Raw genomic sequence first — 14,427 nt, 5'->3', positions numbered from 1 at the left:
TATTTTAAGTGATGTAATGTAGAAACTATAGCAGAAGTACTTCTCTCCTTTTAGGAAGTTTCCATTACTTTTGTTGATCTTTTCAAATAGTATATTTAAACCTGACATTTTTCTCTTGTTATTCTATATCATATTCTGTATCCGGTATATTAGACTTCTAGAACCTTTAACTGATTCTGGAATGTACTATATTTGCATACAATGTCACAAAATGCAAATATGTAAAACATCTGCTATAAATATATGTATTTATTTGTTTAGAAGGAAATGCAGGTGTTGTGGGTTTCAATCAAAAACTCTTTAGTAAACACAAATGTTTTGATTATATTTCTGTTTTATTTTTCATGTGAATTTCAGCACCTCGTGGGAAAAGAGGATGGAAAACATTTTATGCTGTTCTTAAGGGACTCATCCTTTACCTGCAGAAGGTGAATTTCTTTCTTTCTTTCTTTCTTTCTTTCTTTCTTCTTTCTTTCTTTCTTTCTTTCTTTCCTTCAGTCCTTCCTTCCTCCCTTCTGTCCTTCTTTACGTCCTTCTGTTCGTCTATCCTTCCTATATCTACACTTACTTCCTTCGTTCCTTCCGCCCATCCCTCCTTCCTTCCTTCCGTCCTTCCTTGCATCCTTCTGGCCGTCCTTCCTTCTGTCCGTTCATACGTCCGTCCTTCCTTCCTTCCATCTGTCCTTCCTTCCTTGCAATCTTCTGGCTGTCCTTCCCTTCCTTCCCTTCCTTCCCTTCCTTCCTTCCTTCCTTCCTTCCTTCATCCCTTCTTCCTTTCTTCGTCCCCCCCCTCCTTCCCTTCTGTCCTTCCTTCTGTCCGTCCGTCCTTCCTTCCTTCCTTCTGTCCTTCTTTACGTCCTTCTGTTCGTCCTTCCTTCCTACATCTACACTTCCTTCCTTCGTTCCTTCCGCCCATCCCTCCTTCCTTCCTTGCATCTTTCTGTCCATCCATCCATCAATCCTTCCTTCCATCCTTCCTTCCTTGCATACTTCTGGCCGTCATTTCTTTCCTTCCTACATCTTCCTTTCCTTCCTTCCTTCTTTACGTCCTTCTGTTCGTCCTTCCTTCCTACATCTACACTTCCTTCCTTTGTTCCTTCCGCCCATCCCTCCTTCCTTCCTTCCGTCCTTCCTTGCATCCTTCTGGCTGTCCTTCCTTCTGTCCGTTCATACGTCCTTCTTTCCTTCCTTCCTTCCTTCCTTCCTTTCATCTGTCTTCCTTCCTTGCAATGTTCTGGCTGTCTTTCCTTCATCTTCCTTTCCTTCCTTCCTTCCTTCCGTCTGTCCTTCCTTCCTTCCTTCCTTACATCCTTCTGTCCATCCATCCATCCATCCATCCTTCCTTCCTTCCTTCCTTCCTTGCATACTTCTGGCCATCATTTCTTTCCTTCCTACATCTTCCTTTCCTTCCTTCCTTCTGTCTGTCCCTCCTTCCTTCCTTCTGTCCTTCTCTTCATCCTTCCATCCTTCCTTGCATCCTTCTGTCCATCATTTTTTAACTTCCTTCCTTCCTTCCTTCCTTCCTTCCTTCATCCGTCCTTCCTTTCTTCTAAAAAAAAATCTTAATAAAAATGTGTAAAAATAAATAAATGCATTTAATGTATTTATGCTCACATTTAATTGTATTTTTATTTATTTATACATTTTATATTTATACATTTCATGGCATATTTTAAATATTTTAATTTTATTTTATTTATTTAACCAAGTCTGTTAAATCCCTCTGCATACTGTATGTGTGATAGATATTAATTTTGTTCATTATACAGTTAAATGAGGTCTGACCGGTATATTAAGTAACAGCACTTTTGCCAATATTTGCTCAATCTTTCTTGAACTATGAGGATTTTGAAATTTCTAAAGATATTTTAGTGCCTTTCAAACAAATATTATGTTTTTGCCTTTATTTGAAGTGTACCCAACAGCTGTTGCATTTCCCCAGATATACACAGTTTGATGGTAATATACGTAATGAGTAGAATGACAATATGATCAATAAATCAGTAATGATTACGAGAGTGCACTATGAGGTCATCTCTGATGCATGTATTGAATGAATTCATTGTTTTTCCAGGGCGAGTATCGGCCGGATAAACAGCTATCCGATGAGGATTTGAAGAATGCCGTGTCTATTCACCATTCCTTGGCCATCCGAGCCACAGACTACAGCAAACGGCCAAACGTGTTTTACCTCCGGACCGCTGACTGGAGAGTCTACCTCTTTCAGGCCCCGTGAGTTCACACTCTGTATGAGAAAAGACCTTATACTTGTTTAGGAAAATGTGCCATAGTCATCAGAATATAACAACACCACTTCTAAAACAATTTTCCCTTTTTCGTCTGGTGCTTATTTTTCATCTGCTCCCCTCCAACCTCCTCTTAAATTCACCATCCTATCAATTCCCCACAGATAAAGTCAAGTCCCGTCCTACATTTTATTATGTTCTAGTTCAATATTCTGTTTAACTTGGAAATGCATTGTGTGTCACAGCATCGCAGAAAGATCTCAGGAGATAAATGAGCATTCAGATGTACAAATCTGTGTCACACAATTGTGAAAATCATTTAACCATCTATGTGCATATGCTTATATACAAAAAACAGAAACATTGAGCTTTAACTGGAATAAATCACTGAAATAAATCATCTGTACAGCATGAGGCTCAGCATTTGGCATCTTTTCTGCCCAATTTATGACCAAACACTCATGCAGTCCCGTCTGCGGTGTTTCTTTCTTTTCTGTGTGTGTGTGTGTGTGTGTGTGTTCACACACATTCCCGTTCCCCAGGAGAACTTGCTCTGCTCTAGTTGAAGTTTGCCCCAGTTTCAGCTCTCATTGCTTGTGCTGGAAAATCCACTTTTTTGTGGGTACATGTTTGCACTTATACATACATAAACACTGCTTTTTTTACTGTGATTCCACAGATTGGTGGAGCCGTCTTTAGGATTATAGGTGGTCTAGTTCTTCTCTGGGAAGATTAAACACATTTTTTTTTTTTTGTTGTTGTTGTTGTTGGTAAAAATGTTCATCACACTGTTTCTGTACCATTATTTAACAACCTCAGAGCTCAGTTACTGCTTAAGAAAATGTTAAAGTCTTGTACTTATCTTAGACTTTTTATTAATGTCATGACATGGATTTGATTTGTTTGTGTAGGAATGCTGAACAAATGCAGTCTTGGATCACACGCATCAACACGGTGGCGGCCATGTTTTCAGCCCCGCCCCTCCCTGCTGCCATTGGCTCACAGAAGAAATTTAGTCGACCACTGCTGCCAGGCTCCGCCTCCAAGCTATCGCAGGTCATATGATCAGAATAGCATAAATGTTGTTAACATATGTATCTCATCATTATCCAATATATATGTCTTTGCCATAAGGTCTAATTTCTACATTTACCAATAAATTTTTTTAAATCAAAGTTGTATCTGTTAACATTAGTTAAAAGGTTAATTATTTCTGTCATTAATTACTCACCGTCATGTCGTTCCACACCTGTAAGACCTTCGTTCGTCTTCAGAACACAAATTAAGATATTTTTGATGAAATTTTTGATGAAACCTTTAATGCACTGTGAATTAACATGAACAAACAATGAATTGTATTTATATTAACTAACATTAACAAAGGTTAATAAATGCTGTAAAAATATATTGTTCATAGTAGGTAATTTTTAACTAATGCATCAACTAATGTTAATAAATTAGTATAAATATTAAATAATAATAACAACATATTAATAAAATAAATATGAATAATAATTTTATAAATATTATATAATTATTTGATAAAACAATTAATAATTATTTTACCTTTTTTGTGTGATGCAGCTGTCTATGTAGGCAGTGGACAGCAAGGTAGCTCAGTATGTGATGTAACAGAGACTGCATGTTTGTGTGCTTATATATGAGTTTATATAAGCTGCAGTATTATAAAGTGTGTGTTTCTGTGTGTGTGTGTGTGTGTAGGAGGAGCAGGTACAGGCTCATGAATCCCGATTTCGCTCCATCTCCACTGAGCTCGTACAACTGCGCTCTTATCCACCTGACCGAAAGGTGAAAGGTCGCGAACTTGAAGAGTACCGACTGAGAGAGGAATATCTAGAGTTTGAGGTAAAAAAGTACTGCTAGTGTACTGCAAACTGTACAGTATGTACCGTAGCATTCAAAAGTTTAGTGTCTGTAAGATTTTTTTTTTTAATGGTTTTGAAAAAAGTCTCTAACCAAGGCTGTATTTATTTGATCAAAAATGCAGTAATACTGTGAAATATTATTAAAATTTAAAAGAGCAATTTTCTATTGTAATATATTTTAAATTCTAATTTATTTCTGTGATCAAAGCTGAATTTTCAGCATCATTACTCCAGTCTTCAGAGTCACATGATCCTTCAGAAATCATTCTAATATGATGATTTGCTCCTCAAGAAACATTTCTGATTATTGGAAACTGTGATGCATTATTGATGAATAGAAAGTTTAAAAGCATTTATTTGAAATTGAAATCTTTTGTAACATTATAAATGTCTTTACTGTCACTTTTGAGCAGAATAAAAGTATTAATTTCTTAAAAACAAAAATAAAAATCTTACTGACCCCAAACTTTTGAACAGTAGAGTATGTTTACAGCTCAACATGTATTAGTTTTTAAACCAGTGAGTGATGTTTATATGGAAATACTGTGCTGCACACAGTTTGGAACATCTTTGCTTGTTTGCAATGCAATGGTACATAAAGAACTGGTTCTTTAATAAGTACAGCATTTTCTTTACTCAAGAAACACTATATATATATAAAGGCTAATGTTTTATGTATTTGAGAAGAGGAGAAGAGGGTCTTAGTGTTGCATTTGTCATTGAGTCATAGCCAGTACTGTCTTAAATAGCCTTTGTATTGCACTTCATCTTTAACAGCATGGCTGACCATATATAAATCCACAGTATCAACTTTGCCAACGCAGTGTTTAATTATTTAAAAAATAGTGTTTTTCAATTTCCTGGAAAGTAGCATTTTTAGAAGTTTTCGACACACAGCGACAATAAATATGAACTCACGGATGACCTATTACTGCCAAAATGTGCAGTATGCTGGCTACCCACAATGCAATGCACAGCTGAATCTTGATCAAATGTCTCTCTCTCTCAGAAAACGCGCTACGAGACGTACAGCATGCTCCTGCGGGCGAAGCAGCGCTGCGGCGACGATGACCTGTCTGTGTTTGAAGCCATGCTCCTGGAGGAAGGGGCGCTGCAGAGAGCTCAGTCCAGCCCCTCGCTGCAGGACAGCAGTTTGACCTGCAGCACCAGAGACGGTCCGAGCCAGAGCACCGCCGCCTGCGGCGCACAAGAGCCTCCCGGCAACGGCAACAACGGCTGCTCCCGCGGCCAGGGCCAGAGACACAGCTACCGGCAGGCCGTCCGCAAGTGAAGCCGCCGCCACATCCCACAGGAAGCTCGCTGTACTGGAGAGGAAGTGAGGTCTCTCTCTTTCCTGGGTGCGCCCTCCTGCTCTGTGTGGCATCAGGAAGTGCTGTTGATTCTGACTGAATCTGACTCTGTGATTGGCTGATGGGTGGGTGATGTCACAATACAAGGTGCTATGGAATCTGGATGGGAGAACGTGTTTCTCGGAGGATGCATAAAATGTTCCTTTGCCTTCTAGTTCTCGGTTTCTTCTGCGACCTTTCGCCTAAAGCCATTTCATCGCACTACTAAGGCCTGGTGTGCCTAAACATCTTCAAAACCATATAAAAATACATTTTTAGTTTTGCATCCCTAGAAATGACTTACAAGGCATATTAAAAATTCACGCGTACGACGCCTGAGAACGCTCGACAAGGCGACGTCACAGGTAAAACACAAAGCTTGTTATTTGTCATACGGGCGTCTGTTTTCATGTGGTGTTCGGGACCGGTAGACGAACAGAAAACAGGTATCTGGACTAACTAGCCCGTATGCAACTAGTCATTTCTACATGTTGTTCTCCAGCATTAGCGATCTGTAATTGTACAATAATGCACAGGGACATCATAGTCACAAAATACACCTTACAGTTCATCCATTTGCGCAGCAAAACCCCGTTTTGCCCTAAAACGTCTTTTGCACTGAACACTAAGTATTATTACACTGCAGAACTCATTTGCTTAATCAGTATTTTTGTTTTTTTTTTCAGTAAAAATATTTAAACGTCCTTAAAACGAGATCTATTTAGTTGAGAAACAAATTTTGGATATTGAGTCTTGAATTAAGTTTGTTTTCTCACCCCATCGACAGATTGTTTTTGGGGGTTTTTAAGCACAAACCTCAATAAATTTTGTTAGATTTAAGCTTTAAACAGGAAAAATTGATTTCAAAATAAGAAAAATAAACTTAATTCAAGATAAATTCTCTGAGAACAAGTCTTAATAAGCAAAATTACATTTTAAGGATGTTTAGATTTTGCTCACTGAAAATTAAAATGAGATCTATTTAGTTGAGAAACAAGTTTTGGATATTGAGTCTTGAGTTAAGTTTGTTTTCTCACCCCATCGGCAGATTTTTCATAGTTTTTTAAGCACAAACCTCAATCAATTTAGTTACATTTATGCTTTAAACAGGAAAAATTGAATTCAAAATAAGAAAAATAAACTTAATTCAATATATATTCTTTGAAAACAAGTCTTAATAGACAAAAGTTGAGAACTTTTGTATATTGAGTCTTGAATTAAGTTTGTTTTCTCACACCACCTTCTACTTTTTAAGCACAAACCATTGCTAAATTTAGTTCGATTTATGCTTTAAACGGGAAAAATAAACTTAATTCAAGATATTATCTCTGAAAACAAGTATCAATATGCAAAAGGTCGTTTAGATATTTTTAGTGAAACAACAAGACAAAAAAATAAACGTTTGAGAAAATGATTTCTGCAGTCAAGCGAACGAACAGAGACGCGTAACTTTTGTCTGTATAGTTCATTTCTTGAATATGCTCTATTTTAGCTTCTTGTCCTTGTCTTTCTGCATTATTCTCTTGGCTGAATGTTGTCTGCTGTGTACGGCATGGCTGACTAGTGACAATCTTTGGTGTTTGTTTGGTTCAACACAAACCGGGAGGAGGCGCGCGGTGTGTAGTTCATGAGTCAAACGAACCTGTTACCCACGCAGCGCACTGAATGTCATCTTTTTCCTGTTAAATGCAGTTAGTCAGTGTTTAAGACGCACTTCCCCTTATTGCTTTCTTATGTAATCGATGAGAGAGAGTGTGTATATGCGCAAAAATATATCACCTATATAAGGAATGTTTTAAAACTTATAATGAATGTGGTTGTCAAAATCCAAACTGCCACATGCAATATTCAGCATAGGCCTGTTTGTGTGATCAACGCATATGTGGATGTTTAATTTACACGGCACGCGGCTTCCTGTGACACGATGATGACGAATATACTTCGAACGGGTGCTTGAAACCGTTGAATGTACCATGTGTTTGACCATGGTGACGAGATTCTGGCATCACATTTCAATCTCGAGCATTGTTTTTCTTTCATGGTTCCTTTTGCGGATATTGTGTGGTGTTTCAGTGGTGTAAAAAACGAACTCTCTGAGTCTTGAGTCGAAAGTTACAGTGTTACGGTGAGTCTAAAGGGCAAAAGAAATACAAGAGGTCTAAAAGTGAAAAAAAAAAATGTCTGTTTATGAACTTTGTAAAGTTGTTTGGGTGAATATTGCAAGAAAACATGTCCAAGTCACATTTCACCCCAAAGTCAAGGAAAAAAAAAGATTTTTTAGGACTATTAGGGGATTATTTATTTGATATTGGCATTGTGACGTTATTTTCATGACAAATAAGCACTTTTATCTCCAAATCCCACTATTGTAATGCATTTACTTTGCAATTCCCATTATTTTTAGTGGCAATACACATTAGATTCTGTTTACTCTATTAGAGTGACATGTATGTGTGTGTGTATGTATGTATGTATGTGTGTGTGTGTGTGTGTGTGTATGTATATATATATATATATATATATATATATATATATATATATATATATATATATACACACATACACACACACACACACACACACACACACACACACACACACACACACACACATTTTTCCTACATTTTGACATTATGATAATGACAGTATATTGTCATGAAAATAATGTCACAATGCAAAAATCGTAATGGTCCTAAAAATAGGCTTTATCATCAAAAACATTGTATTTTTATTGATTTGGGGGTGAAATCATGACCTTGACATGTCCTTGGCGAGTTTTGTGAGATTCACTCAATTCATCATCAACCACTAGTGTTGATTTCGATGATAAAATCTGCTGTTGTACCTATAATATAGTACACTTTATCAATACAGCGCTGTATATCCAGAGAGCATGATGTGGAACAGTCTTGTGCGATTATAGGTGAATATAGAGTCGGAAAGCCATTCTCTGCTCAGGTGTCATATGAATATAATGTAAGTGTTGCAATGCATTCTTCTACCAGCAGAGAGCGCTGTTTTCAGCCATACTTATGCCACAAGCACCAGAACGAGAGTGGAAAGATCCACTGATAAACTGTTGGGTTTGTGTTTGCATACATATTTATTTGTCATTTTGTTTACTTTTCATGTAGACTGAGGTAATCTGTCCTGGCGTAACCACTCGTCTGGTTAAATGTCGATTTATTGTCTCTAAAACTGCACATACACACACTTGCGACCTGAGATCGTGTCTGTCGTGTCCTGCTATGATGAAATCAGTCGCCTCTGACCAATATGATTATCATATAATACTATATTTTTAATTAAGCAGCACCTGAATGTACATAAACAGCATGAAATTCTTCTGCTCTCATTTGCATCTTGTGTCTTGTTTGTTCTGAGGTGAATATATGCATCATTTCTGTTGTTGATTGAGTGTCGTCTGATGACTCTTGGTGGAGGATTGCTGCTTGTTTAAGCTTGTTATAATTGTAAATGAGGACAAAACTGATATTGTTATAGAGTGAAAGTGAAGGAAACACTACTTTGTTTTGTTTACTCTTTTTTTTTTTATTATTATTCCTTTGAAGTTTCTTTATTCTTTCACTTTGTTCCTGGTCTTTCATACAGTATGTGGTTCGCTTGTAAAAAGTTCTGTAAGGACCGTGTTTGTACAGCCTCTCTTTATGATGGCCTAGAATAAAGAAATAAATGACAAACTATAATGAAATGCACCAAAACTCCCTTGTGACATTCTTGACTGTGTTTTAGTAGGTAATAAAACAGCAGAAGTTAAGTTATTTAACTCAGAATTGTTTATTTTACAATTAGCTGTACTTGATTTCCACATTGAGGTGAATTATATTAAAACACTTTTTTGAGGGGTCAGTGTTTTAAAGGGGTCCTTGATTAAGATTTCACTTTTTTAACTTTAGTTAGTGTGTAATGTTGCTGTTTGAGCATAAACAACATCTGCAAAGTTACGACGCTCAAAGTTAAATGCAAAGGGAGATATTTATTTTAAAGAATACAGCAAATGGCTGGTAGGGACTACAATGAGCTTCTTCCCAGGTTGGTGACATCACTAACCCTAAAATTTACATAAACCCCGCCCCCAAGAACACACAACAAAGGGGGTGAGGTCATGTTGGGCTGCTTTAGAGAAGAGGAAGAGTTGTTGTAGTAGAGTGTTGTTGACATGCCGTCATTTTACGCCGGACTGCTTCACAAACGAGGGTCAATTCAACGCTGGATTTGCACAAAAGATTAACATGACGGTTGTAACTTCTTCCTGAGTCTCTCCATCAGTGTCGACTCCGGTTTGAACAATGTAAGGCTGAACATCGTTACTGACAATCCTTATTTTGGCTGCGTGAGATTCTCCAGCTTTGTTGTTGTTGAGCAACCGAAGTGCGAGCTGTTAAAGCTCCGCCCTCTTCTGGAAAGGGGGCCGGGAGCAGCAGCTCATTTGCTTTTAAAGGGACACACACAAAAATGGCGTGTTTTTGCTCACATCCAAATAGGGGCAAATTTGATATAATATATAATAAATGATCTGTGGGGTATTTTGAGCTGAAACTTCACAGACACATTCTTATACTTAGAGACTTAGAGACCAGAGACTTATACTTATTGTAAAAGGGGTATCATAGGATTATAGGTCATTTTCAGAGTGTTTAGTATATGCACTGATACCCCAGAGTTAGCTGATGTTATGTGGGATTATGTTGTGTGAGTTCCTTGCATATCAAATATCACATGCTTATGAATGCAGTAAGCAATAAGCAACCCTCTCCATTAGTTTGATGTTAGTTCAAACCGTGCTAGTGACACTATAATAGCATAAGCAATAGCATGAGCAAGACAGACATTTGTGGCATACCACAGTTTTTTGACTCAAACATCATATCTGAAGATAAACAGCGTCATTCAAAAACCACTGCAGGCCAAAACAGGAAGCTGAGTAATTTTGAGCTTAAAGTGTATACCTATTTATTTGCTCTTGTGACTGTGGAATAAACTCACACAGTGTGAAGACATACAGACTGTAAGTGAACGTCCTCTTTAAAGTCTTTATCTACTATTTAATTTGTTGTACTTCCTTATTAATTCTAAATGCAAATGTCTTTTATTATATTGCAGAAATAAAGCCATGAGTGCCGGAAATGCTGTGCAACTGATCATTCTGGTTTGGACATTTACCGCCGTTTGTCAAGATGATGATGGTAAGAGAATAAACTGTGAGATTTTTGAAGCAGGACTAAATCTGAGATAATGTAAAGCATTACACAATAAGTGAGGGAAATTCATTATGGTGAGGGAGTAATATGTGTTGTTTCTTCCAATTAACACACATTTGAGCTCTTTTTTTCCCTTAAATAAATACACCATTACATTTCCAATCGAGGCTGCTGGATCTTGTGTTGTATTACATGATATACATTGTTATTTTTCAGGTCTCTGCAGTATAAGCTGTAAGAATGTGACTGGAACTGTGTGTGAAGAAGTAACTTTCATCTGCAGCGTCTCTCTGAAGCACTCTGAATGCTGCATTGCAAGGTATAAGTTTAAATACCCTGAGAAATATAAAGACTCAACAGTCTGTAAACAAGATCTTCCTGAGGGCTCCTGTGAACAGAGAAACAACTTCACATGCAGATACACTCCAACTACAGCAATGACAGAAAAATTCAGATTCTTTGTGCAAACAACATGTGGAATAAAAAGAACAGAATTCACTGTGAACATAACAGGTACTGTATATAATACTGTTGTTTATAATTCAATAAATGTTTGCAATTGTACATTTATTTTCAATCTACTAACAGTGGTTTAATGTTTATTAACAGGGCTCACTGAACGTGAAATTGAAACTGAAGCTCCTGGTAAGAAAGATATTATTCTGTTATAATTATTTATTATTGAGTATGAATTTAAGTTACTTACAGAACTTACAGAAAGCTTGTATATAGTTGTCATATAGCAATAACACAATTTGATACTGTTATTTAACAAAAATATCAAATATAGCATGACCTGATGTTCATGTTAATAGAAGTATCATACCATATTCGAGAACATCTCAACAAGAAACAGCAGAAGATGGTCTGACTTTTAAAAGATGTCCTCAATACTGATTTTGATAAGTCATAATATATTTTTAAATGATTTTACTTAGTTTTCTGTATATGTAGTTTTGTAATAGTGTGAGTACTGTGGTATTGTAGAGTGTGCCGCCTTGTTTTTTAAAAAGCAAAGAAATGAATAAAGACTTGTGATGCTCTAAAGATGAATATCTGAACATGATGATGGGTGAGTTATACCAGTGAAGTAGTAAAGTTAGTGAAGAGCCACACAGCTGATCAGTATGTATTTATTTGTGTAAGCAAATTAGCTCAAAAGAAGTATGAATAATTAAGCGTAACTCATTATACTTAATTATAAATATTTAAATCAGTTAGACAAATTAACTTAATGTTGCTGAATTAATAGTACAATCAATTAATCTGTTCGGCCAGCGAACACTCAGTATTGATCGTCTATCAACTTTTCAAAAAGGATATTTTCCATGGCCACAGAAAAATATCTCTTTCTTAGCACGTAGCTGTGATCGTAATCGTTATCAGGGACATTGGTTTTATAAGCAGATCAGAATCAACTCGCAAGAGTGTGCACACAAGTTTTATTTAACTAAATCACAAACACATAACTAAACTAACATTCACACACATAGATGCATACAGTTTACCAAGGGAAAGAGAGAGCTGAAGCAGAGTACAGGAAAGCAAAAAGTTACAGCATTGTTTGAAATTCAGCAGATCAACAACCTTGAGCAAACCATCAGTTTAGTTTTAACAGGCCCTTCCTCGTTTGGGAGTCACACTTGTGCTCTTCGCTGTCAAAAGTGACCGGACCCCTAAAATTCAATTTTTTTCTCCCTCAGCAAAACCAATGTAATTTATTTTTGTTCAATAATATTTTTACTTTTTTATTTTGTATTTTGAGAGAATTTCATGATACTAATTAATATTTATGCAATAATTATGATCAATTTTTTTCCCATTGAAAATAATACAATTTTTTTTTTTCCAATATTTTTTCACTATTTTTCAATTCATGCAGTATTTCAGGTTAAAATAGAGTCTAGGCCTTTGAAATAATTTTTATTTTTTTTTTTTAATTTTTTTTTAGCGCCATCTGGTGAGAGTATAAAAAGAAAAATGTGTAATACCATGGTGTAACCACTAGATACTTGTACAGCTCTCTATGGAGAGGCTTGTGAATTCCTTAGTTGTTTTTGGATATATTTACCTAATTTTTTTAGGTTGAGGATATGAATATATATTTAGACATTCTCAAAGACTGTTTCTTATCAAGTTTTAGATATATTTTTGTAAGAAATATTGATTTGAAGTGTTAGTTTTTGCATTATGATTTACAGTCAAACCTAAACATTGTGTTAGAAAGAGAATTCATAAAAAATGCCACGTGACTTTTTTTTTTTTTTTTTACTTTTTATGCTCTTGACACAGAGCTCCTGCAAAAAAAGAAAAAAGAAAAAGCTCAGAACAATGCGAAGGAAGCCTGTACTTCCATGTGCACAGTTCATAAGTGTGTGTATATAATGTGTGTGTGTGTGTGTGTGTGTGTGTGTGTGTGTGTGTGTGTGTGTGTGTGTGTGAGTGGGTGCACTCTTGATGTTTTAGAGTGTCATCCCTTTACTGCTGTGTACATTTTTTCAGAATTGTGGCCGATTTGTAGATTGTACACACCAAAATTCTCCAAACTTTTGTGTTTTTGTTGATTATATATAGAATATATAGGATTAAGAGGGTTTATTTGTCCCTCTCAGAAAAAATTAAGTCAGAGTCACTATCTTCTCTGCACATTCCTGACAGCAATAAAACAGGAACAGGACACCTATCCTGCCTGTGTGTTGCAGTTGTGGGGGATGGGTTAACAGGACTTGTGAGGGAGAGTTTCTGGATTATTCATTAAATAAAATGAATAATTGTGTGTCTGGTCCAGATGCTACATTTGTGTAAAACAAGTGAACTAAACTTATTCTGCAGGAAATCTTTTTAAGGTTCACTTTCAAGGGCAAAGCTTACCAATACCTCGTTCTTCCGTTCAAACTGGCTTTGGCTCCTCAGACGTTTACAAAATGTATGGATGCTGCTCTGGCCCTACTGCAGCTCTAGGGTGTCCGGATTTGAACTACCTGGACAAATGGTTGATATTAGCTCAATCTCAGGATTTGGCAATAGTTCATTGTGGCTTAGTTCTCCGCCATTTGAGGAGCCTAGGTTTACACATAAACCTTTAGAAGAGTGTCTTGCTGCCACGTCAGCAAACAACTTTCCTGGGTACAGACCTAGATTCTGGCGTAATGCGGGCATGATTGTCTCCCGCACGCATTCAGTCATTACAAGACTGTCTGAGTCACTTCAGGATAGATCCACGTTGGTCTGTGTTACAGACTGATGGGCCTTGTGGCAGCATCGTCCCCTGTCGTTCAGCTGGGCCTGTTCCACATGAGACCATCCCAATGGTGGGTCAAAAGCCAAGGGATCTCACCTCACTGCCACCCTTTCCGCAAAGTCCTGGTCACACGCAAGCTTTCATGCTCTGCGTCCATGGACAAGGCTCTCACTGCTCCACAGAGGAGTTCAGATTGGGGCATGTTGTCATCGCAAGATGATCATTGATCAGGAGGGAGAACATGACTGTGGTCTCGTACCTGAATCGTCAGGGAGGGCTACACTCTCACTGTCTGTACAGGTTAGCGGAGCGTGTGTTTCTTTGGGCGCAGACCAGGTTTCTGTCAGTCAGAGCAGTTCACATTCCGGGTCATTTGAACCTAGGAGCAGACCTACTCTTGAAGCTGGGCTTAGAACCCAGAGAATGGAGCCTGCATCCTCAAGTGGAGAGCCTCATATGGCAGAGATTTGACCAAGCGGAAAT

The 14,427-nt window shown here is 37.2% G+C and overlaps 2 protein-coding genes across 5 annotated transcripts in view; both read left to right on the top strand.

Moving 5' to 3' along the window:
- LOC127523251 (PH and SEC7 domain-containing protein 1) overlaps window positions 1–8,000 on the top strand; it is an 81,388-nt gene extending 73,388 nt beyond the window's left edge. For 2 of the 4 annotated variants that reach the window (XM_051913760.1, XM_051913759.1), the window contains exons 13-17: window positions 358–428; window positions 2,075–2,232; window positions 3,158–3,302; window positions 3,969–4,112; window positions 5,142–8,000. In XM_051913760.1, the coding sequence (XP_051769720.1) occupies window positions 358–428; window positions 2,075–2,232; window positions 3,158–3,302; window positions 3,969–4,112; window positions 5,142–5,423 (800 nt within the window). In that variant the 3' untranslated portion in view covers window positions 5,424–8,000. The remainder of the gene's footprint in view (window positions 1–357; window positions 429–2,074; window positions 2,233–3,157; window positions 3,303–3,968; window positions 4,113–5,141) is intronic. The other 2 variants (XR_007932837.1, XM_051913761.1) reach the window with 2 other exon arrangements.
- A 2,467-nt stretch (window positions 8,001–10,467) lies between these two features.
- LOC127523260 (uncharacterized) overlaps window positions 10,468–14,427 on the top strand; it is a 73,265-nt gene continuing 69,305 nt past the window's right edge. The window contains exons 1-4 of the mRNA XM_051913775.1: window positions 10,468–10,510; window positions 10,606–10,688; window positions 10,920–11,216; window positions 11,313–11,348. Of these exons, the coding sequence (XP_051769735.1) occupies window positions 10,616–10,688; window positions 10,920–11,216; window positions 11,313–11,348 (406 nt within the window). The 5' untranslated portion in view covers window positions 10,468–10,510; window positions 10,606–10,615. The remainder of the gene's footprint in view (window positions 10,511–10,605; window positions 10,689–10,919; window positions 11,217–11,312; window positions 11,349–14,427) is intronic.

This window comes from Ctenopharyngodon idella, chromosome 12, assembly GCF_019924925.1.
Source record: "Ctenopharyngodon idella isolate HZGC_01 chromosome 12, HZGC01, whole genome shotgun sequence".
Taxonomy (NCBI): Eukaryota; Metazoa; Chordata; class Actinopteri; order Cypriniformes; family Xenocyprididae; genus Ctenopharyngodon; species Ctenopharyngodon idella.
The sequence above is the reverse complement of the archived record's forward strand: the minus strand, read 5'-3'. Positions and strand labels throughout refer to the sequence as shown.